Source organism: Drosophila ananassae, chromosome XR, assembly GCF_017639315.1.
Source record: "Drosophila ananassae strain 14024-0371.13 chromosome XR, ASM1763931v2, whole genome shotgun sequence".
NCBI classification, from domain to species: domain Eukaryota; kingdom Metazoa; phylum Arthropoda; class Insecta; order Diptera; family Drosophilidae; genus Drosophila; species Drosophila ananassae.
The window spans coordinates 18658348-18681721 of record NC_057932.1 but is presented as its reverse complement, the minus strand read 5'-3'; the positions used below and the strand labels follow the sequence as shown (position 1 = coordinate 18681721).

Genomic DNA, 23374 nt, shown 5'->3' with positions numbered 1-23374 from the left:
CAAAATTCAAAACCTATCGATAGTTACTACCTTGGTATTTGGTATTTTTTACTTTATTAACTCTTTAAAATGCAATTTTGTTTTAGATTTGTAGGGCATACTACATATAAGTGACTTATATAATTATTTCAAAGGTTAATTAGAGATATGCAATGGAATATACTTTCCCTTTTCCAGTTTTCGATATATATTTTGAAACGATACATTGGCGAACTTTTCAAAAATTGGTCAAAGGCAGGAATTATATTATTCTCTAGCAATTAAAGTACCCTTTTATTTATTTAAAGATAAAGAAAAGAGCTTTCCGGCACTAAAATATCGCAAACCGTGGTGAGTATCGATATGTTTTGCGATATATCGGCTGAATTGATATCGCCAGAATGCAGTATTTTTTTGGCACATCCACCACGGTCACTCGATTGTTATTGTTTGGAAAAATAAATTAAAAGCCGAATAATAATAAAATATAACAATTTCTTTGAACAAACATGGTCAACCCGAACCACAAAATCAGCCCGCACTTGAATGGTACACCCAGCAACTACATTTATCTGGCCGCTAATGCGGACTACGGCCGCAGCTTGAGCAAGGTGAGTGCCCCCACGACTTCTTTGGAAAAACTTCCCTCCAAAAATTGTTTACGTTTTTGTTTTTGTGATTTTTTGTTGGTTGATGGATGACAGCTTTGCGAACGTAGTTTGCTGCAAAAGCAACGTATTTTGCTAATAAACAGTCGCCAAGGCAGTGCCGAATTGCACAACCTGGAGAAGTACTCAACGCTGCAGATCGTTCACATGCCGGACATTGAGAGCACGCCGCATGGTTTCTTGGACTTTCCCGACAGGGACCTGGACCTGGTCATCTTTGATCTGAATTCGATTGTTCTGAACGCCCTGCACCGGCCGGTGATGCAGCAGTGCTCCACGGACAAGCTGGTCCGCCACATCGCCAAATGCTCGGCGGCGTTCGCCAACTACCGGGAACAGCTCCAGGCCAGATGTAAATCGGTGAACACCGTTCTGGTGATGTCCCAGGACTCGTATCCTTTGACCCAGGCCCAGTTCAAGCTGCTCTGCGGTCTGTATTTTTGCGGCAACGAGTGCCACACAAGTTTATCCAAACTGGCGGGTAGAATTTTCTCCTCTCAGTAAGATTTTTTTTTGTTTTTTTTTTGTGGAAAGGATATCTAAAAAGGACATTCAAGTGCCTTAGATAGGTTTCGAAAAATACTCGAAAAGGTTTACAGGAATTATTTGTAGTTTTAAGTTGAAACTAAAACGGAAGGACTGGAAAATTATGTTTCTAAAGCAAAAAAAACAAGCAGTATTTAAAAAATATAAATAAAATTATAGTTTAGGGCTAACTAACTCAAATTATGTCAAAAATCAAAGCTGAATAATTATGTGTCTTATGGAAAAAAATGAGCAGTATTCCAGATTAAAAATAAAAACTTTTGGTATCCAAAAAGTCATCAAGAATATCCTAAGAACCGAAATATATATTTAATTTTAGTTCAAACCCTTTGAAGAACACCAAATGTTAATTTAAACTTAAGCATAAAACTTAAATTTTAATTTATCTTAAGAAGAAATGTTTTTTTGTTTATATCCCATCCGATATAAACTATTTAAATGCTCATATATTATGTCTTAAATCGCACTTTAAATTATATATTATTTAAAAAATATATAATCCTTAAAAGAAAGTGCTAAAAAAAAAGAGAGAAATCTGGAAAACTTCATGGCATCCATGCGAAAAAAATTAGAAAAGAAAACAAATCGAAAAAGACTTTATTTTTGTAAGATATACTATTTATTCTTAATAGGATTTTAACTAAAACTATTAAAAAAAAATATCAAATATATATATTTTAAGTTATAATACACATAAAATAAATCTCAATTTAAGACAGAAATGTAATAAAAAAAAAAAAAAAGGCAATTAAACTAGACTACATGGAGATCTGCATGCCGGAAATGGAAAAAAAGGATCTCCGGAACACAAGCCGCCAAGTAGACAAAAAAAAAAAAAAGAAGGAACTACAACTGGAACTCCCCGAATTTCGCTCCGAAAAAACCCCCCCCTAGAAGTCCTGATTTTTATTTATTTTTCAAATATAATCCAACATTCCACTGATGATCTCGAAGGCATCCCTCGCCGTGGGCTCGATGGCGCTGCTGGGCAGCAAGTATCCGTGGACTCCATTGTCCGCCAACTGTATTGTGTAGCTGAAGGGTATCCCGATCTCATAGGCGGCGAAGGCATCCGAACAGCCTAGCGGGGGGCAGAGACATCTCCTCCAGTTAGTACAGATTTTAATTCAATTTTTTGGAATAATAATTATCACCTGAACGCTGTTCTATCAGGTCATTGGAGGCATCTACTTTGTAGCGAGACTTGTGGCCTTTTTTCCGCAGCCCATCCGTGCCCACCATGGCCACGTCCAGGAAGTCATCCAACCGCTCGGCATTGAAGGTGGAATTGGCCTTGACGGGATAGGACACCACTTGGCCGTAGGCTTGGAGGGAGATGTAGAGCTGGGAGGGAGTCGGGAGAGGTTGGATTTATATTTTTAATTAATTATTAGGAGACTTGCCCGCTCTTTCTTAGAAGAATTCTTCCCTTAAAGAAAGACTCTTATCCCGCAACCCTGACCCATAAAAACACCCCTCAGAAACCCCCTTTAAGATCATGTATTTTTCCAAAAATATCGAGTCCTTGAACCCCTTAACCAACTCACCTTAATCTGCGTTCTATAATCCATTAAAAAATCGGAGACAGCCTTGGTTTCCGGCTCGGAGAATGGAGCTGGTCCGGCGTAGAACTCATTGCAGGGAGCCTTGGAACTGCCACGCTTGCCCCAATGATATAACCAATTCCTGTCCAGATCCACGCCGTAACAGACCTTCTCCGGGCCGTGTTGTTTCTGCTGCAGCCACGTCATGGCCGAGTCGAGGATGCCGCTGGGTGGCGGAGCCTGGTGCTGGGAGCGGGACTTCCTCCAGAAGCGATCGTACTCATGGCTGAAGGCATAGCCATCGGGATTCAGGACGGGCATAATGTACCAGGTGGTGTTCCTCACAAAGTCCATGTCCTCGTTGGTCTCTGGAAGTCGTAAGAGATTGTATTTTATTATTATTTTAATTTTTAAATATTTTTTAATTATTTTAGTAAAAAAATATCCTTGAAAAGCTAGAGGATTAGTCGGAGATCGACGTAACCTCGGCCTGGTTAGTCAGTTGCTCCAATTTTGGCATTCCAATCAGTTTCCAAATCCCTTTCAAAACAGATCGAATGTAACAGAAGCCATCGGATCGGACTGGGCTGGATTGGGAGCAGCCAGAGGACATAATCCCGGAGGAGCACCAACTGTCAGCGAGAGATGGAGAAATCCCGGGCCAAGGGAGCTGCCGCCCGGGCAGGATCTGTGATGCGAGCGGTGGCCAAGAGTAGGGGCATCGCCCGTCTACCCGGCGCCCTGGGCATCACCATCGGTGGCGAGGTCAACGGCCCGCCCGACCCCCAGGACGAACGGGACTCCAGCCTGCCGCCGCATCACGGTGGTGTTGGCTTTGCCGGTGGTGGTGCTGATATCATACCGGATCCCGACTCCCACATCCGTTTCGGTAGCGATGAGAGCGGTGGCGGCATCGTCTTCGGGGAAGCCAACTCGATCTTCGGCCGGGACACCTACGAGGAGCTCGGCCAGGCCAACCAGGGCCGGACGTTGAGCTCGGCGCCGACCTGCCACGGCGGCTGGAACAGTCAGCCCGGGTCGACGGTGGCCCACCAGGGACGTGACACCCTCGGCTTTGCCTTCCATCTGGGCACCGCCACCCTGGGCCATACCCGCTGCTCCCTGGGTGCGCCCTGTGACGAGGATTGCGGCTACGGCACCGGATGTGATGCCGGATGTGCCACCGCCCACGGCCAGGGCTCCGTCAGCAGTGATCCGTATGGTGGCGTTGTCACGGGTATGGGCACCGGTATTGCCATGGTCCATGGCGGTGTACCCGGTGGCTATCCGGGTGGGGGTCCTGGTGGTGGCGGACAGCCGGGCGGACAGCCGCCTGGAGGCAATGTGGCATGGCGGCCGGGTGGCAACTTCAAGGCCGGACCGGGTGGCGGAGGTGGGGGTGGACAGCGCGGCTCCTACGGCATGGAGGGCATGGGCGGGGATCAGCTCAACTTCTTCATCACATTCCTGCTGGAGGTGCTGGGCGTATTGGTGTGAGTAGATCCTCCAATCCTGGTTTTAGCTCCTCCTTGATGTGTTCTTTGGTTTTGTAGCTTCTTTGCCATCTGCACCATCACCTTCTGGATCACACTGGGCTACCATGTCGTCACACTACTGGTGGATTTGAAGAACGCCGAACGGAACGTCCAGGTGGCGGTGGGCATTATATTTGGTGTTCTGCTCCTGGCCTTCGCCATATCGATGATAACGAACCGGAGCGGGTCCTGCTGCCATGCCAGGGACCGTCATCGGTACCGTTCGAGCCGGTCCAGTTGCTCCTTTACGCGGCACAAGCCCAAGCCGAAGCCCAAGCACCGCGGCTGCCCCCACAAGCCGGCCGGCTGTCCCGCCCAGCACAAGTGCAAGAAGGCCGCCTCCTCCGAGCGGCGGAGGAGCCCGTGTGGGATGAAAGTGGAGCACCATTCGCCGTGCCGGCGGAAGCCACGCTACTCGGACTGCGAGGGCCGGGCCATCTTCATCAACTCCCGGCGCTATGCCATTCCCACGGAAATGAAACAGCCGCCGACGATGGTGCTCTGGTTGCGTGACATGATCAGTCGCTGGATGCAGTAGCAGGATGCGGCAGTCCTTCAGTATATTCCTCCGTCCGCCGCCCACTTGCCTCCTCCCTCCGGGAACCGCCCCTCTGTGCTAAGAATCTTGAAAGGACCTCAAAGGACCCATTTTTTCCCCTACAAATTTCAGTTCGAATTAAATTTTTCCAAGCCACGGCGGAAGGAGTAGAGTGGACACGTAAGAACAGTGTATAGACTACATGATACCTGGTACTCCTGGGCTTAGGGAGAGGATAAAGGATATGGGAGGGGATCTTTATACCAATCTGGAAGATATATCTTCCAAGTCTGGTACTCCTTTCCTTAATGAGAGCAGGGTATCTCGATCTGTAAGATATATAGACTATATGATACCTGGTACTATAGATCCATCTCTCTAAGAGGAAAGGTAGAACATGAGAGGAGATCTCATACTTAGTCAGTATTCTACCCCGATCTGGAGAAAATATCCTCCCAGGAGTCTAAAATACTTCCCTTTTCTGTCTCCAGGTAACTCTTCAGACTATATGATACCTGGTACTTGTATAGATCTATCTCTCTAGGAGAGGAAGAAGGGTAGAGAGGAGATCGTATAGTAAGAGTTGAAGTTCTATCCCGATCTGTAAGATAGATCCTCCTACAACTCTGAAACACATTCCATTCTCTTTACAGACTATATGATACCTGGTACTATAGATCCATCTCTATACCCAGATCTATCTCCCTAGAAGAAGATATATCTGAAAGATATGAACATCGGAATGACTCCCCTTTTTCTCTCCAACTTCCAGGTGACTCTTCAGACTATACAATACCTGGTACTTCTAAAGATCTATCTCTCTAGAGGAGAGATACTTCCCTTTTCCCTCTACCACCACCAGGATAATACTCACTATTACTCTTTATGAGCCTCAGGATCTCGGCAATCATCCACGTGGAGGTGGCTGGTCCAATCCAGGCCAGGCCCTGGGCCCCCGCCTCCACGAACACGGCATTGGCCCGACCCGACTTCCGCTTCCTCTTGGGTCGCTTCTGCTCGGAGAGTCCTTCCGGGTTGGCCCGATCCTTGGACTCGATCTTCACGACGATGAGCGGACGACCCTCGTAGGAGCGCCCGATGTGGATGAGCTCCACCAGCTGGGGATGCTTCATCCGCACCACCTCCAGGTACTTGACGATCTCGTCGTGGTTGTGGTAGCGGTTCCAGGACATCAGGCTGGAGCTCGAGGGGATGGTGGGCCGCAGCTTGGAGGGTCGGGTGGTGTGGAGGTAGTCCTCCTTGGAGCGCTCGTAGGCGATGGCCTTGCCCACGTCGAAGATGAGCACCTCGTGGGCGATGCCCTCGTAGTTGAGGGTTCCCTGGAAGTCCACCAGCATTCGGGGGGCCACCAGGACATCCGTGAGACCTCTGGAAGAACCCTCTGGGTTATTACTATTTCTAGGAATAAAATCTCTCTAATCCCACCTGAGACTTGGTCCCTTGAGCCAGTGCATCTTGACGCCGTCCTCGCCCTTCTTGAACTCCTCCAGGGCCCGCACCTGACCCTCGTCCTGCGGCTTCAGCCTCCAGATCTGGTACTTGTCATAGCTGATCCTCCTGGGCACATCCGGCCGGGAGGTGGTGGTGGTGGTGGTGCTCGTGGTAGTGCCCCTCGTACTCATCCTGGTGGCCAGTGCTTGGAGTAGGGGATTCCCAGTGGTGGTGCTGGTGGAGTTGACAATGTGATGGGCTAGGATCCCGATCCAGTTCTGGGGATTCCTCAGCGGATCCACTATCGTCAAGATCGGCATCTGGCCCACCGACGACGGCGTCGTGGTGGAGGTCGTTGTGGTTGAGGTGGTCGAGGTCGAGGTGGTGGAGCGGCGTCTGACCTTTCGCTTCGGCTTCCCCTCGAACCAGCTGGCGAACCATTCTGCGGGAAAGTTATAACCTTTAGTTAGTACCAAGTCTTGGCCAAGTTTTTATTTTTTTCCCTCCACTACTCCGCTCCGGTGGCAGCAGAAAGCGTGACCAGAAATGGGAAGACTTTGGAGGCGACCCGTTAGTGGGTTCTACTAGGTTACTGGTTTCCCTTTCCAGATAGCCATCGCTGCTCATTGAGCCGATCTCTCCACTAAGTTAAGTAAGGGGTGTGCTGGGGATATGGCTATTATAACTTTTAAAGTAATTGTTTTTAAAGAAAATATTCATTAGAGACTTGGCTAATAGAATTTTAATACAAGGTGGGTTTAAAATATATATTTTGATCTATTTTCTTTAGTCTTAAAGGTATAATAGTGTACAGACTATATGATAACCGGTACTTCCACAGATCTATGTCTCAAAGGGAGAAGGAGGAGTTCTAGAGAGGAATTATAGTCAGTTATACTCCGATCTGGAGGATATATGACTCCTGAGACATAAGAATACAGACTATATGATACCAGGTACTCTTAATGAGGGCAGATAAGAAAAGAATGCAGAACATATTATATGATACCTGGTACTTGCAAAGATCTATGTCTCTAAGAGAGGAAAAATAGTACCAGATCTTTAAGATATATCATTCAAAGACCCTGAAAAACGTTCCTTTCTAGTTCCAGAAGTACCAGGTTACTCTTCATAATAGTGTATAGACTATTTGATACCTGGTACTTCCGTAGATCTATCTCTTAGAGATCTCATAGTTGGATTATATTTTCTATCCCGATCCGGAGGATATATGAGAGTCTCCTAAGAATCTATATCAATTTCCTTCCTCTCTTCAAAAGAAAACAGTATAGACTATATGATACCTGGTACTTTAGATCTATCTCTATTCACAGATACAATTTTAATATATAATTTATGATAAATATTTTGATCTATTTTCTTGAAACTTTAAGGTAGAACAGCCCTAGATCCCCCTAGATTATAACTCACCTAATAAAAAATCTATTAAATAATCTAACACTTGATATAAATTAAAAATAAAAACACCTCATCATCATTACTAAGTTCTATTTATTTTTAAAAATCTAACCAACCATGACACCTTCTGGCTATAATAAGTTCCATGGTTCCTAATATTATAGATTTTATAAAAAAAATCAACTAAAAATAGCTTCTAATTCCAATTAATTGCCAGCTTAAATGCTTCATTAATTTGTTAAGACTCTAATTAAAAAATTAATAACTAAAAAATAAATAAATAAAGGAAAAGGCAACTCACTGTCGTAATCATCCTCGCCGTCCGCCTCCGCGGTGCTCGTCTTTCCGAAACCGAACCAGGACTCCAGCCATCCTGGCGCCTCCTTGGTGGGCGCTGGAGTCACTGGCGACGAGGTGGTGGTGCTTCCACTCTTCTTGGTCCTCTGCTGGAGTCCGAACCAGGAGCCGAACCAGCTGCCCAGGGAGGAAGACTCCTCCTCCTCCTCGCCATCGTCCTCGTCCTCCGCATAGGCCTCGTTGCTGTGGGCACTGTGGTAGAGGGTATAGGTGGGATACCTGGTGATGGTGGGTCCTTTAAAGGGCTCCTTATCCTCGTCCTCATCGGCACTGGAGAAGCCATCCATTAGCCGCGACATGGCCACCTGGACGGGATAGAAGATCATCCGAAAGAAGCCAGCAATCCCCGAGTCCTCGTCCTCATCGTAATCCTCGTCAGAGTCGATGGGCCGCCTCTTGATACGGATTTTCTTCTTGGCCATGGAGTTCTTGGTGGCATCGGCCTGGTCCATGGCCTCCTCCTCCTCCTCGCTGCTGGACATGGCCGGGGTCAGGGTCGTCTCCTCCACCACCATGGCCCCAAAGTCCGCTCCCTCCTCCGCCGAACTGCTGTCCTCGTTCTTGACTTTGTGGCCCTCGGCAGGGGTATGGGGCTTGGGAGTTCCGGAATCTCCATCGAAGTAGTAGTCCTCGTCATCCTGATCCTCGTCCTCGTCGTCCTCGTAGTCCCCATCGGACATCAGTTCGAAAATATCAAAGGCACTTCCCACGTCCGGTCTTCCGCGCTTTCTTTCCTTCGTTTTTCGTTTAATTTTTGTTGCATTTTTAGTGTCCTTATTTTGTTTCAGGATTGGCGGGTTATCCTTGTGGATCTCGTCCTGGCTGTGATTCTTGTGGAGCAGATGCACCGCCATAGGGATGCGGTGATTAAGGGGACTGGAACTATCCTTTTTGGGGACACTGGGTGGCGGGGAGGAAGTGGACTTTTGTTTCGTTTTCCTCTTCCCGGACTGGGGATTCCGCTTCGAAGGACTTCCTCTTCGGGGCGTACTGACCCTCCTGGCACTTCCGGTCTTCTCTGATCCTTTTCTGATGCCCCTTTCCCCTCCTATTTCTACTCCCCTTTCGGGAGATTCTTTTCCGATTTCTGTTCCCAAAGAGCGACGCTTTCTTCGAAGTGTGTCTTCTTCTCTTTCACTTTCTTCTGTTTCTTCTGGTCCTTTGAAGACTCTTCTCTGCGCCTTTCTGGCTCCTTTTTTTATCGCCTTTCTTATGGCTTTTTTTAGCCACTTTTTTCCTCCATTTATTTCCAAGGATCTGATCCTTCTTCTTGTTGGTAGAAGATCTATTTGAACCTTTTCGGATGATTCCTTTTCTCGATTCTTCTCTGCAACATTTAATGGAAGAATTGCACTCTCTTCTCCACTTTTATCTTTAAATTCGTAGTCCTTGGAAGATCCTCCATTATCAGATCCACTTTTTAAGCCTTTTTCTCCACCAAGTCCCTCCTCAAAGTCCAAAGATCGACGTCTTCTAAAGACCACCACTTCCCGTAGCTCCTGGGGGAACTCCCGAAGATCCTCCTGAGGATCCTGCGGCAACTCCAACTGACCCGAAGGACTCTCCATTCCCTCCTCCTGGCGGAACAGGTGCTGGCTGAACACATTCCCCGTCGTCGGCAGTGTGGCATGCGGCATGTGCGGCTTCTCCAGCTGAGGTCCTGCCACCTGGGCGGGTGGCGGCGTCGTGGTGGTCCCTGTGGTGGGTCTCTTGCCCAAGATAACCGGCAAAGGACCTGGCTGGTTCCTGGTATTATTCAATCCCGGCCGTTTCTTGACCACCTTGGGCTTTGTTGGCCTTTTCTTCTTGCGCTTCTTGCGCCGGATATTGGGCCGGTGGGTGGTGCTGGTGGTGGTGGTGGTGGCGCGAGTGGTGGCGCCACGGTGGGGCAACTTCAGCAACTGATCGCTGACATGGTCGATGGGTCCACTGGTGACCATCACCGGTGGCGGTCGGTGGTTCTGCTTCTGTGGCAACTTGTTGTTCGGCTTCTGGTTCTGGGGACTCTTGGAGGGCTTCTTCAGCCGGATGATTTGTGGCCTGGCGGTGGTGGCCCCACTGGCCCCGGGACTCCTCACGGGATTCAAAGTGGAGATGACAGTGCCCGGTGGTGGCACCACCATCTGGCATTGCTTCTCGTACTTCCTCCTCATCAGCTCCAAGTCCGCGTCGTACTGCGCCTTCGTCACATAAATGGCAATGGAGTTGCTGTCGTTCCGGCTCTGACTGCTGGGATTCAAAGGATACTGAGCAGGTCCTGCCGATCCACCACCACCGCCCACCTGACTAATCTGGTAGACAATCCCCGTACTGGGATGGGTGAAATAAATGGGAAAACTGGTAGACTCAGTGGGGTGAGGGGGCTTCTTGGTCGGTTCCTTGATCTCCAGGAGCTCGCTCTGGACGTGCAGTTGGTCGGATATCCCGGAGTTCGCGGTCTCCTCCACCGACTCAAAGACATACGGCTGCCCGAACTGGATCTCATTCTCGTCCTGCTGGCTGAAGAGCTGGAAGTCCAGTTCCGGCTGGTCGAAGCGAACGGAGGTCTCATGCTGGTACCTTGGCACGAATCTCCGGGTGTCCTGGACGCCCGAATGCCGTCTCTGGAGCAGGTCCCGCCCGTAATTGGTACGCAGAAGCGAATCGAACTCCTCGGCACTGGGATGGTAGCCGAAATCAATGGCCTGGCTGACACCACTGGCCAGTAGGATCAGCCAGATCCACGCCCAGAGATGTCCGGACCAAGACATATCTCACACACTCCCGCGCGAATTATTTTAATTTTTGATTTTTTTTTTGTTTTTTTTTGAAACGAACCGTCTGGCTGCGAGTCTGGCTAATAAATGAAACAGGCCCAGAGCCTCGGCTCAAGAGTTGGCCATTTGGAGAAAGCCCCCCCTGCCTCCCTCCCTAGCCACTCTTGCTCTTTCTATCTTTCTCTCTGTCTTTGCCTCCGCCGTCTCTGTTCCACTGTCGCCCAGTTTCTTGGCTCGGCCTGGCTTTTGGCCCGTAACGCTGCCACCAACTTATGACTTTTAGCCAAGAGCCTCAACAGAGCCAACTAGCTGGCAGCCCCCACTCTTGACTCTTCCCTCCACAACGACCTGTCGATCGTTCTGGCCCTGCGACAGTTTTCATCCATCCATGCCAAATTGCCGATCTAATCATAGCCTCTATTTAATTGCGAGCCAGTGCTACTTGGCACAGTGGGATAAGAGTCTATAAATTATATACAAAATTTATAATATAATATATAAAAAATAAAAAAAATATAAAACTATAGAAAATATATACAAAGGCATTAAAAAATAATTAAATAAATATAGAAAACAAATAAATATAGATATAATCTAAGCCACAGACTATACAAACCACTAACTATTTATAAAGAAACTAAAAATTATAAGATTGTAGAAAAAATAAATATTAAATTTATAAATAATAATAATAATAATAATAATAAATAATAAATACACAAAATAATAAATATTGAATAGATTTAGAATGAAAATGGTATACATTTTAATTATTTTCTTCTTTAAAAAGTTTTCTAAGCCTACAATTATTTTTAAAAGGTTATGTTCTTTCTAAAAAATCTATTTTCAAATCTATTGCAAACAATGTCTATAATTCACAGAAAAAATTAAATTGATTTAATTTTCATTTGGCTACAATTTCCATGTGAATAGCTATTTATTTTTTATAAAAAGTCACAAAAAATTGATGAAAAACTAATTTAATTTCAATTTAGTAAATATTTCATAATTTTAAGCATTTTGTTCCACTGTGACTTTAAGAAAATATAATATAACATAAATAGCACTTAAGAGAAAAGGTTTCTTACAAAAAAAAACATATTCTTAATCATTTATTTCTTTAATTTTAAAATGTAAATGAATCTAAAAAAATATTTATATATTAATTTATTTTTTATACTTACCATACCCCATTTTTTACACTTACCATTTAAAATTGTACCACTATTTCACACTTTTTCTCTCACTGTATAGTACGATTCTTGGCTTGAGTGGCTCCCGCGTTCTAACCAGCCAATTGGAAGATCGGATAGCAGCGCCAGGTGGTGGCTCCACCATCCACATGCCTCATGCCACATGCCTCATGCCACATGCCTCATAAGGCGGCCAGGTCATTTGATTGCCACAGAGGCATGTGGCATGGAGTGTCCCACTTCTGGCCAGCCGTTCTAGAGAGGATCTGGTCGGACTTGTCCAGCTGGGGAGTCAGACAGTCGGGGATGGGATGGGATTGGGATTGGGATTGGGATTGGAAAGGTGAACCCAAACGAAAAGTGACAGGGAAATTGAACTAAAAAGGCAAGAGATTTTCGATTTAAAAAGGTAACATATTTTTTTATGATTTTTTTAATATTATATTATATTTTTAAGATGTCATATCATATCATATATTTTTAAAAAATTTCGCTTTTTCGAATCAAGTCACCTGAAACCGAAATAAAGACATTAAGATTTCCAGTTCGGATATGGTCTTCAGATCTTTCACTTTCTCAGCATTCTGCAATTAAATTTATTATTTTTTTTATATTTTTTTAGACTATATTTTTTTTGGGGCTTCATATATACTAGTATACTAGACTTTCCCCACTGATACTGATACTGAGACTGAGAGGGGCAGTGGCAGTGACAGTGACCCCAGAGAAGTGACTGTCACTTGGTAATTACAACCACTAAGGCAGCTGCAATTTGTTGAATTTAAAACTTACTGGAGCGTCACTAAAAAAACGTTAAACGTTTCCAAGCCCCAACTTAATGCCTCAATTTAGAGACAAAAGAGACGCCAAAGAAATCGGAGGGGGCCTGGCCCAAACTCATAATAACAATAATCCACAAAATAACAATAAAAAAAATATATAAAAAAATAAAAACAAAAAGGTAAACAATGTTTTTTAATTGCAAGTTTTCTTTTTTCTTCTACGAACCAGAAGCCAAGCATGTCAGTAGTTCCAGAAAGATATATGGAGATGTGAGAGTTATTACGGGTCTTGGATGAGTTAAGAAGCTGAAAGCGAAAGTCTTTTCTAAGAATATTATTATTAAATAAGCTAGCTTTCCAAAAGACAACTTTATTTATTTTTAAAATATATATATATCATATTTAAAATCTCATAAATTATGTAAGAATAATTTAAGAAAAGAACTGGGTCAAGGGGTGTGGTGTTGGTGTGTTTAAAAAAAATCATAAAACTTTTTTATTGACCCTAAAATTTATTCTAAAAATTGTCCAAAATATGTCCTTAGTTTACACATAAAAGTGCCTAATTAATAAAGAATGAAATAAATATTATACACTAACAAAAACACTTAAGGTTCAATGACTTTTAATTTGAGAGAAAAAATGAAATGAAAAATTTCACAAATTTTTGTCTTATTTTGTCTTTTTATTTCATTTATTTTGACAGAATGATGAACTGATGAAAATAGAAAAGAATTAAATTGATGATATGAGGCTTTACACTTGAAACAAATACTAAATACTCTTTAAAATAATTTAATAAAAATATGATAATAATATAGTAGTTCCTGAACCTATTTATTTGATTTTTTGAACTTAAATTTCTTTTAAATTTTATTTAATTTAAAAACATATATATTTCCTATAAAGAGTATCTTAAAAGTGTATATTATTCATCACGTTTTTGGTGTTTTCATTGGATCGCCTGACCCAAAATGTGATCTGGCAAGGGCAATTGGCTTTCGGGTGGCTGAAAATAGTCTCCCAGAGCCACCCACCGCACCAAATGGCACATCACGGTACAATGTTCGATCCTCCCAGAGTTACCTATGCATATATCTTGAGAGATATATATTCCTATACATATCTAGTGATGTCCATCTATTTTCTGGTCAAGTTTCAAGGCCAAGGACAGTCTAGCAGGGTCGTTAATTGAGCGATCTGCTCGTCAAGTTGGCGTGTGTCCCGCAATAGAGCGCCCTGGAATGTAGGCTACACTGGAAGAAAATATCTATCTCAATGGCTTTACAATTATATGAAAATCAATTCAAGAGAAAATCAAATACTTGAGAGATAAATAAAGTATTTAAAAATTGTTATATAATTTTTATTAAATTCTATTTTATTTTTTTTAAGTGCACTTTCATATATAACGCTTGTTCTTTGTTCTCACACCGCCTTTTGTGGCATTTTCCTTTGCTTTAGTTTATTTTTATGAAAATCAATAATAATAAAACATAAATTAAGCGATCCATTAGTGCGATCGAGTCGGAAAAATGAAAGTCAACTGAAAATGTGCACTTGGAAAAAGTTCTAGTAATAAATTATATATTTTTTTTAAATAATATAAATATTATAATTTATCTGACTATTATATAATTAAATATCTGACTCCTGTATAATTTTTTAAATATTTTGTGAACAAATTTGTTGCCTACTTAAGGGCGTTTTTGGGGAAAGTAGTTAGAAAAAGAAATATAATGAGTTATAATCATTATTTTTGTTTATTTTAGACCTAAAACTATCGCCAAACTTTAAATTCCTTAATCTATTATGGCATTTGAAGTATTTCATTCAAGTACTGGCTCGCTGGAAACCATTTCTCATTCAAAAATTCAAGGGAAATGCATATCTATTTTCATTCAACAAGTGTTCTCATGGACGGTATGCAGCGCCACCTGTGGTGTGATAAGCGCACAACCCCAAGGAGAAAGTTGCAGGTGGGGGGTGGGAGCTAGGTGGGGATCCCGGTTTCTTTATAAGAACAGCTGATTGACAGCCTGTCTCTTTCCCTTCACCGTTCGAATGAATATTTTTGTAATGAGCGCGAGGGAGCCAGAGCCCAGAGGGTGAAGAAGAGTGTGGGGCGGAGAAAAAAGTGGAGAACAGCTGCCTGCCTGCCTCCCACTCTCCCGCTCTCAGCGGGCATCGCTCCTTCTCACTTCCACAGCCAGAAGCGTTTTTCGCGATTCGCCGGCAGCGTCGTCAGTCTTGAATTTTTCGTGGAGCGATTAGCACACACCAGAAGAACCCCCAGAAGAACCCCCAGAAGAATTCGAATTAAATTCTCAAAAAAAAAAGTAAAATTTCAATTAGCCGCATCCCCGTTTCCTAAATAAAATTTAATTCTAAATATTCTAAATGCAGCCTACAAAAATAAATCAAATATAGCCGAGTGTGTGTGTTTTTTTTGAGAGTGTATCGGTGTTAGCTCTCTTTCTCTCAGTGTTTTGTTGGCTTTTTTTTTATTATTTGTTTATTTTTTGCTTTGACCGAGTTCTTTAACAACAACATTAAGTACAACAACAAAAAGACAAGCAGAAGCAACAACAAAAATGGATGCCGAGGTGAGTAATTAAAATTAAGATATAGCCCAAAAAAAAAACACATTAAAAAAAATTATTACCAAAAACCAGTTATTTTTGCCGGCAAAACAAAAACAAAAACAAAAAGCAAAAAGCAAAACAAACACAATTCTTTTGGCCAAAAAAAAGACAAAAAAATTCAAGTGCAAAGTCAGGCTTAAAAAAATATAAATAATAATAAAAAATTAATAAAATATTACCTTAAAAAATTAAAAATAAAAAACATCTGTTTGTTTAATTGGCTTTTAAAACAGAGGCTTAGTTTGAAAGGGGGATGGCTGCTAAAAAATTCTAAAAAATTAAAAAACATATTTAATCTTAATTTTAAACACTTGAATCTAATTTATTCAATAAACATAACCATAAACAATTAGCCAGAACTTCCGTTTTTGGGGAATTTATTGATTAGTGAGAAATTCGGGCTTATCTTTTATGGATTTATGATTTTTTCGGCAGTATATATATTGGTGACGAAAGATTAGCCATGATTTATGGGCATGAGACCCCCCCTTACGCCCGAGGGATTAATTAACTGAAAGGCATTTAATGTTAATTTATTGCTTTTTGCATAAAAATGCAAATTGGCGGGAAAACTCACCGAGACTTGGCTTAGATCAAGGTTAGGACTGGTTCTGTGACGAGTTACTATAGATGCACTTGAAAAAATGGCTTCAAACAATATATATGATTTAAAAAATATATATTTAATTTTTTTCAATGTATTTAAATTCTTGAAATATCTCAGAATCGACGGACAAAAGCTCTGCCAATAAAAACCAATCAAAGCCCTCATTGAACTTGTCACATTTCCGGCAACATTAATAAAAGAGAAATTAATATTTTTCCCAGTTTTTTATGCTTTTTGGAGTGTTTCAAGTGCAGTGAACCAAGGCGCCGTGGAAAATTTTCCACTCAAAAGACATATTTCTTAATTCAAGAGGGAAACCAAAAAATTAACAACAAAAAAAAAATGAAAAAAAACCAAAGAAACGAGACTAAACATAAATAATATCAGTGTCGGCCCTCTTGACAGTTTGCCAATGGGCAGTAGTGGGTTAAGGGGGCGGAGTGGGGCGAGGAGGAGGAGTGGGTGGTGTTGTTACGCACTTCAAGGCTGTTCTATCTGTCATATAAAGAGACTCTATTTAATAGTTTTTCCACGGCTGAGACCAAAAACTAGATTAAAATAATGCGAAACTAATGGAAATTGAATTGTTTTTTGAGGTTTTTTAAATATTTTTTTAAATGAGGTAGCTTGTATGCTCTTAGTTTTTTAAATATAAAATTTTAAAAACATAATTTTATATTTCATGTGACTTTTTGAGATATTTATTTCTTGAAAACTGGATTTTTTCTATTTTTGAAAGTGACTTTTTCGAAATACTTTTTTTAAATCATTATCTTTTCATTTTAAAATCTTTAAGAAACATAAAAAGAAAGCTTTCCAATACTATTTTTAAAAAATAAATGTTTAAATTATTGTATTGTATATATTATTTTAAATTTTGTTTTAAAAGTAAAATTGTATTCCAAAATCCTTTAAAATCGTTTTGAAATATTTTGAATTTGAAATCTTAGTTCCTTTTTTCAAATAATTTAAAAAATAATGGGAAAATAAGTTTCTACATATTTTTAAACCATATAACAATATTTTTTAGCAAAAATACAGAGTTTGAAACCCCAATTTGTATATTTTTTTATAAAGGAATCTATTTTTGAGAGCCTATTTTCTAACCTAAAAGTGGATAGTTTATATTTATTTACTATTTAAAGTATTTATTTAATTATATAATATTAATAATATATAATTTTGTAAAATATACAACACTTAAAAGACCAAACTAGTTGCCGCAATCGAGAGGCCTCCGATACTCAGGGCATGTGATAATGACGATTTATACTTGGCTCTAACTGCTTTAGCTGCCGATAAGCGTAATCAAAAAACAATAAAAAAAAAAATAGGAAAAAAAGCGACAACTAAACTGAAATGATTGTCTAGATTTGCACAAGGTTTCGGGATATTAAAAGTGGAGTACTCCTAGTGATCGTCTCGACAATAAGAGCCATGCGTCAGGGGCGCCAGTTTCGCATCGAGACACGAGATTGCGTATACGACAGGTGGTACGGGCGGGATTTGTTTAGTGTGATTTTCCATTTCAGAATGAAAGCGAGAGCCATCGATAGCTACAGACATTATTTATGACACTCGAGATGAGTTCTGAAGAGGCGATGGAGCGGTTAGCTGGCAACAGAGATTGGATTGGAGTTTGAGGACCAAGAGCGATCCATCGGATCTCAATTGCAGTCATAATTTCTTTTGTTTTGAGAGCTAAGAGCGATAAGCTATCACTAGATAGTCACTCGAATATTATGAATGAACGTGCCTAATTAGGGCATAGGGTTTCGAGACCATTTAGGGCTCAATAGAGCATTTCCGACCGAAGTCACGAACGAAATGGCATCAAAGATATGGACTATTAAGCATATATCCGACACTTGACACTTTTCCCAGACTCATAATTCAATTAGAATCCGAACAACGCATTTGTCGGGATTGGAGATTGGAATTGGTGCTACAGGAGATAAGTACTGTAGTCCTCTTGCCCCATCGATTGCCCCATTGAGGTTGTAATGATCGGGACGGGCACGTGCTCAATAGATATGTAATAAATATATATAGTCTGGCGGCACAATTTAGATAAAGATATAGATACAGATATAGATATAGATATAGTTTATCAATCCCTCTAATTAGCCATGATTTACAACGTTATTAAGAGGGTAAGGCCCATGTAAATATTCCATTCATCGCACACTTGCTTCCACTTAAGTCAAGTGGAATTGAATGGGCACACGTTGGTCTTCGTCTCAGGAGACTATCATAAAGACTGACAAGCGGAAGCACTCGACTCTCTTCGACTCAATTAAGGCGGAGAACGTGACAAATTAGTCACAGAACATGACAGAGCTACGTAAATCCCTAATTGCATTAAGATCTTGAGTTCCATTTCCCTTTAAAGGCCCACATTCAGATCCAGAACATCAGCACTGCGAAGAGAAGGAGTGCGGAGGGAGGAGGATATGAGGAGACTGCCTGTGGCAAGGTGGTGCCAGTGGATCAACCCACAGATGCCCCAAGTAGTGGCCAAAACAAGGGCCATCATCCACCCACCAGGTATGCCCGCCTGAAGACCATCCCTGGAACTAATCCCACTAACCACTAACCTCGGTTGTCTCCCAAGAACCCACTAACCCTCTAAATATTGGATAACCTAACCTCCTCCGCCCCGCTTCCCAACAACTAACCTAAAACTAGCTTTAAGTTTGTTACTAAAATTAGTTTAAGATTATCCTCTTAAGTCTACCAAACAACCAACATATTCCTCCACCGATAATCCTCCAAAAACCACAATGGATTTCCTATCTAACCTCTTCTAACCTAACCCCAACCTGGAAACCCTAAAACTAATACTAACCCTCCACTAAACCTAGGAGACTAAGAGACTCTAAACCTATTACTCCTAAACCCGTAACTTGATGGACTCTCCATCCCAACTAACCAACATCAGAAAACCAGAAACTCTTGCTCCTGAAGACCTCCTGAAGGCTCTTGAAAAGCCAGGAGGAAAGGATATCAAAAACCTACTAACCTGAACCCCAACTATGAAAAGAAACCTACATCCCAAGATCCTGCAACCCACTAACTAATGGATAAACTGAAACCTGCATCCCAAGATCCTCAACCCACTAGAAACCATAGCTAATGGATAAACTGAAACCCACACTCCAAGATCCTACGATAACCCACTAAACCCCCTCACTAATGGATAAGAGAAACCCACAACCCCAAGATCCCCTGACAACCCACTCTCCTCTCAACATCCCATGGAACTATCTGTCTACTCCGGACATCCCAGTCTCAAATTTGAAATAAACCAAGCCTCACATGACACTTGGTATCATGAACTAACACACCACACTAATACCCTTGGAACACCACACTAATATCCTTCCAAAAACCCCAATGGAAGCTCCTCTTTAACCCACAAGATCTCTCAAAATTGGCTGAAAGTATGAAACAATAGGAATAATTTCTCAACATGCTTCAAAGCTATCTGGAGACCATCGTCCACCTGTTCAAGGGCAACATTGGACCCGGACTGTTCGCAATGGGTGATGCCTTTAAGAACGGAGGACTGCTGGTGGCTCCATTCCTCACCGTCCTGATAGCCGTCATGTGCATCCACTGCCAGCACGTCCTGGTGGCCTGCTCCAAGAAGATGCGGGATCTCAATGGCGAGGAGACCTGTGCCGACTATGCCGACACCGTGAGGCAGTGCTTCGAGAATGGACCCGTGAAGTTGAGGGGCTGGTCCCGAACCATGAGCCGATTGGTGGACGTCTTCATTTGTGTCACCCAGCTGGGATTCTGTTGCATCTACTTTGTATTCATTGCCACCAACATGAAGCAGGTGAGTTAGAGCTATGGAGTATCATTGGACAGTGGAGTTCATCCTGTCCTTTTAAGATATTGCACGCCTCCGACATCGATCTGGACGTCCGTCTGGTGATGGTGGCTGCCCTGCCTCCGATCCTCCTCAGCTGCCTGATCACCAACCTGAAGTATCTGGCTCCCGTCTCGATGTTCGCCAACATCTGCATGATCCTCGGCCTGGCCATAACCCTGTACTATGCTTTGAAGGATGGCCTGCCGGATGTACCGGATCGTGCTCTCTGGACCAATGGCTCCCAGCTGGCCCTCTTCTTTGGCACGGCGATCTTTGCTTATGAGGGCATTGCCCTTGTGATGCCCCTGAAGAACTCCATGGCCAAGACCGAGCAGTTCGAGATGACGTTCGGGGTCCTCAACGTGGGCATGTTCCTGGTGTCGATCATGTTTCTGTTTGCCGGATCCGTGGGCTACATGAAGTGGGGCGAGGATGTGGGCGGCAGTCTGACCCTCAATCTGGGCGATACAATGTGAGTGGGATACAATGTGAGTCCTCCCTGAGGGATACTAACTCCAATTTCTGTGCAGTCTGGCGCAGGTGGTCAAGGCCATGGTGTCCCTGGGTGTCCTGTTCGGATATCCCCTCCAGTTCTTCGTGGCCGTCCAGATAATGTGGCCGAAGGTGAAGCAGTGCTGTCGGATCGACGAGGAGAACAGATGCCTCTTCGGGGAACTCTTATTCCGCACCTGTCTGGTCCTCATCACACGTGAGTAACACATAGCTATCCTTATAGAGTCCTGGATAAAGGATAGCTTCTGTTTAGTGGCCATTGCGGAACTGGTGCCAGCTCTGGGCCTGTTCATCTCTCTCATCGGAGCTCTCTGCTCGACGGCCCTGGCCCTGGTCTTCCCGCCTGTCATAGAGCTGATAGCCCGGAGCGAGGCCAACAAGGGTCCTGGCTTCTGGATCTGCCTGAAGAATCTGCTGATCCTGCTCCTCGCGCTCCTGGGCTTCTCCACCGGCACCTACGAGAGCCTCCGGGAGATCATTCTGCACTTCAACGAGGAGCCAAAGTGATTTCAAATATCAATTATACGAATGATGATATTTGAACCCAAAAGTGTAAATCTTAAAGTACTTCTAAGCGTATATCCTGGCGAATTTATTGTACTATATTGTACTCTGTTGTACTATATATCCAAGTGCCTAGCCGTGTCCGGGCGAGCGTGCAGCGCATTTTACTTATTATAATTGTTTATAATTTTTTTTTCATAGCCAATAAGTGAGAATAGACGTTGCGACGTATCTTTTGACGTCAGCAATGTATAAAAAATGACAAAAAGAGCTCGCTGTTGTTTTCTTTTTGGGATGGGAATTTTAAGAAATCTTTTTTTGGGAATTATATGTCTGAGAAGATCTCCTTCTCAGAAAGGCCTGTCTGTTGATTTTTTCCAACTAGAATCTGGTATCTTAAGCTCCAAACTATAGATCTATCTTCAGAGATAGATCAGAAGTATCTATAATCATATTAGAGCCTCTAGTATCCGCTAGTATTTTTATTAGTCTGTCCGCCTTAAGAGCTTCCGACTTTTGAAGCATCTAATTTATAAACTAGTCCGGTCTATTAAGCTTCCGTTTAATCGAGAATCTATATCCACTAACCTATAGAAGAAAAAAAGTGAATAATTTGATGATTTAAAGATTGAAACTTACTGCGCACTCTCCACCGTTTCACACCATATCTGAAATCCTAAAAAAAATAATTACACACCTAATTAAATAATTCCTAAAAAATACAACCAAAAAAAAAAAAAAGAAAAAAACCCACAAGTCATAAAACCAAAAACGAGCTGAATAATAATCAAGTTGCCAAACGGGTTCAACGAAATTGAATTATATTGTTTGGGTTTCTGATTAATATTATTATTGGGCACTAGCACTCCGAAAAATGGCATTAACATTGACCCCGATTCTCGATAAATCGGTAAAAATAAATAAAAAAAAATCAAATAAATACACATACAAGTCTATTTGATGACTTTCGCTTTCGTCTGGGATCTGGAGAGTCTCTTCTGGGTATTCTGGTTATTGGCTATAATCTAATCCGATCCGATCCGATCCGATCCGCTCCGAAACGAACAAAAATCAATCTAATCGAAAGCGTATTCCCTTAACTCAATGACCTTCAAGGAAAATGCAGGCAATGCCATTTATGTTAGATATGCATAGCGGAAGTCAGGGGTGTACCATCCAAGGGGGGTTCTATATAAAAATATATAATATAATATTTAATATTATTTTTTAATAATTATATCAAATAATGTACTACTTACCATTTAAATAATTTGTAAAACAAATCACTCTTGAAAACTCTTTTAATATTTTATATTTTATAGTTAGCACCCCCTTTTTTTAATACTCCTTATATAATCCAATTGCTGAATTCCGTAAACATCGATCGATGATTGTTGATTGAAAAAAAGTGAGATGCAGGCAAGATCGATCGATCGATCGGAGAACTTCTGATTCCGTGCAATTCATTTAACTGGCGCTTCTTCAATCAAGACTGTACATTTCCATACTTTTAATAAATAATAAAATAAAGACAAAAAAAAAATATTTAAGAAATGAGACACAGGTGTAACGATCACGAACATGGTTCGGTGCGTTCAAGAATTTGCTTCGAGTGGCACGTGCCGGGGGCAATACCAAATCGAAACTAGAAATTCCGGAACGAAAACTACAGATCCTTGAACCCGATTGTACCCCCATTTCCTGCCTCACATTTTTTTCCCCCTCATATTTTTTTATTTTCATAAAAAATTCAATGCGCAATGTCATGACGCAATCAATGTTACGGTTCTATTGCAGTTAAAAAACAAACTCACATAACAGACAGCGCGAAAAATAAATAAATTAACTAACTCTCAACGATGAATGACAACTGTGGGAATTTGTTTCGCAAAAATATACATGATAGTTATGAAAGAATGCTAAATAAATCATAAACAAATGAGAACTAATATTTTATTTTAATATCACTTACCTGATTTTATAATTTTTAAGGTTATATTTTTTTTAATACCTATTCACATGGACATAGGTGTATGTTCTTCTTACGGTTCTTACGGTGCTAACGGTACTTTTGTCCTGAAGACGCTTCTGTCTTGGGCTTCGAGAGCCCCAACACTCACACACACACACACGAGAGAGCGGATAGAGTAGCCACAAAATCCTACATAATTCAAGGATCCCTTTTGAAAACTTCACTTTTAAAGACATTTAGGATAAAGGACAAAGTTCTTGTGTTTATTATTAAGTAATTGAAACAAAAAATAGAATTTAAAACTCGGAAACTTTCGAACGCGGCGAAGGAGCAAAAGGATCATGGCGGCGAAGAGCGAGAGAGAGCGTAATAGCAGCCAAGGGTCTTACTATCTAGTATTTTCCCTGAATTCGGATATTTTCCAACACTATTTCGGAATTTGGGCGGGAAAAGGGATATTTTTAAACTAGAGATCAGGATTTTA

At 42.1% G+C, this 23374-nt stretch overlaps 4 protein-coding genes and 1 long non-coding RNA gene across 6 annotated transcripts; 3 read left to right on the top strand and 2 right to left on the bottom strand.

Annotated features, from left to right (window-relative positions):
- The first annotated feature begins 373 nt into the window (after positions 1-373).
- On the top strand, positions 374-1478 carry LOC6504412. The gene is made up of 2 exons (XM_001966988.4): positions 374-590; positions 684-1478. The coding sequence occupies exons 1-2, from the start codon at positions 489-491 to the stop codon at positions 1149-1151; spliced, it is 570 nt and encodes a 189-aa protein (XP_001967024.1). The 5' UTR covers positions 374-488; the 3' UTR covers positions 1152-1478.
- Positions 1479-2073: 595 nt separating this feature from the next.
- On the bottom strand, positions 2074-10887 carry LOC6504499. Its single transcript, XM_032452352.2, has 6 exons — positions 7983-10887; positions 6257-6704; positions 5685-6199; positions 2741-3105; positions 2348-2537; positions 2074-2274 (listed from the first exon to the last, which is right to left on the bottom strand). Exons 1-6 carry the CDS (start codon positions 10786-10788, stop codon positions 2111-2113), a joined length of 4488 nt encoding a protein of 1495 aa, XP_032308243.1. The 5' UTR covers positions 10789-10887; the 3' UTR covers positions 2074-2110.
- LOC6504413 (PE-PGRS family protein PE_PGRS16) lies at positions 3242-5011 on the top strand. Its single transcript, XM_001966987.2, has 2 exons — positions 3242-4230; positions 4291-5011. Exons 1-2 carry the CDS (start codon positions 3383-3385, stop codon positions 4808-4810), a joined length of 1368 nt encoding a protein of 455 aa, XP_001967023.1. The 5' UTR covers positions 3242-3382; the 3' UTR covers positions 4811-5011.
- Positions 10888-15011: 4124 nt separating the features above from the next.
- LOC6504416 (proton-coupled amino acid transporter 1) lies at positions 15012-21188 on the top strand. The gene is made up of 6 exons (XM_032452272.2): positions 15012-15375; positions 18414-18568; positions 19505-19865; positions 19922-20373; positions 20432-20610; positions 20668-21188. Exons 1-6 carry the CDS (start codon positions 15364-15366, stop codon positions 20919-20921), a joined length of 1413 nt encoding a protein of 470 aa, XP_032308163.1. The 5' UTR covers positions 15012-15363; the 3' UTR covers positions 20922-21188.
- Positions 21189-21229: 41 nt separating this feature from the next.
- LOC116655113 lies at positions 21230-22825 on the bottom strand. Of its 2 annotated transcripts, XR_004310264.2 has the most exons (4): positions 22178-22825; positions 21868-22106; positions 21558-21594; positions 21230-21506 (listed from the first exon to the last, which is right to left on the bottom strand). It is a non-coding gene; the product is annotated as an uncharacterized LOC116655113 (long non-coding RNA). The 2 variants fall into 2 exon arrangements; XR_006507787.1 differs by having other exon boundaries at positions 21230-21594; positions 22178-22824.
- Positions 22826-23374: the final 549 nt, after the last annotated feature.

What these genes read in the sequence shown, in the direction of transcription:
- LOC6504412 (XM_001966988.4), top strand. Translation starts at nt 489, where the DNA reads ATGGTCAACCCGAACCACAAAATCAGCCCGCACTTGAATGGTACACCC. An exon ending in ACGGCCGCAGCTTGAGCAAG is followed by an intron (nt 591 to 683) that starts GTGAGTGCCCCC and finishes GATGGATGACAG; the next exon opens with CTTTGCGAACGTAGTTTGCT.
- LOC6504413 (XM_001966987.2), top strand. Translation starts at nt 3,383, where the DNA reads ATGGAGAAATCCCGGGCCAAGGGAGCTGCCGCCCGGGCAGGATCTGTG. An exon ending in GAGGTGCTGGGCGTATTGGT is followed by an intron (nt 4,231 to 4,290) that starts GTGAGTAGATCC and finishes TTGGTTTTGTAG; the next exon opens with CTTCTTTGCCATCTGCACCA.
- LOC6504499 (XM_032452352.2), bottom strand. Translation starts at nt 10,788, where the DNA reads ATGTCTTGGTCCGGACATCTCTGGGCGTGGATCTGGCTGATCCTACTG. An exon ending in CGGCGAGGATGATTACGACA is followed by an intron (nt 6,705 to 7,982) that starts GTGAGTTGCCTT and finishes ACTTTCCCGCAG; the next exon opens with AATGGTTCGCCAGCTGGTTC. An exon ending in ATTATAGAACGCAGATTAAG is followed by an intron (nt 2,538 to 2,740) that starts GTGAGTTGGTTA and finishes ACTCCCTCCCAG; the next exon opens with CTCTACATCTCCCTCCAAGC.
- LOC6504416 (XM_032452272.2), top strand. An exon ending in CTCAATCTGGGCGATACAAT is followed by an intron (nt 20,374 to 20,431) that starts GTGAGTGGGATA and finishes ATTTCTGTGCAG; the next exon opens with TCTGGCGCAGGTGGTCAAGG. An exon ending in CTGTCTGGTCCTCATCACAC is followed by an intron (nt 20,611 to 20,667) that starts GTGAGTAACACA and finishes GCTTCTGTTTAG; the next exon opens with TGGCCATTGCGGAACTGGTG.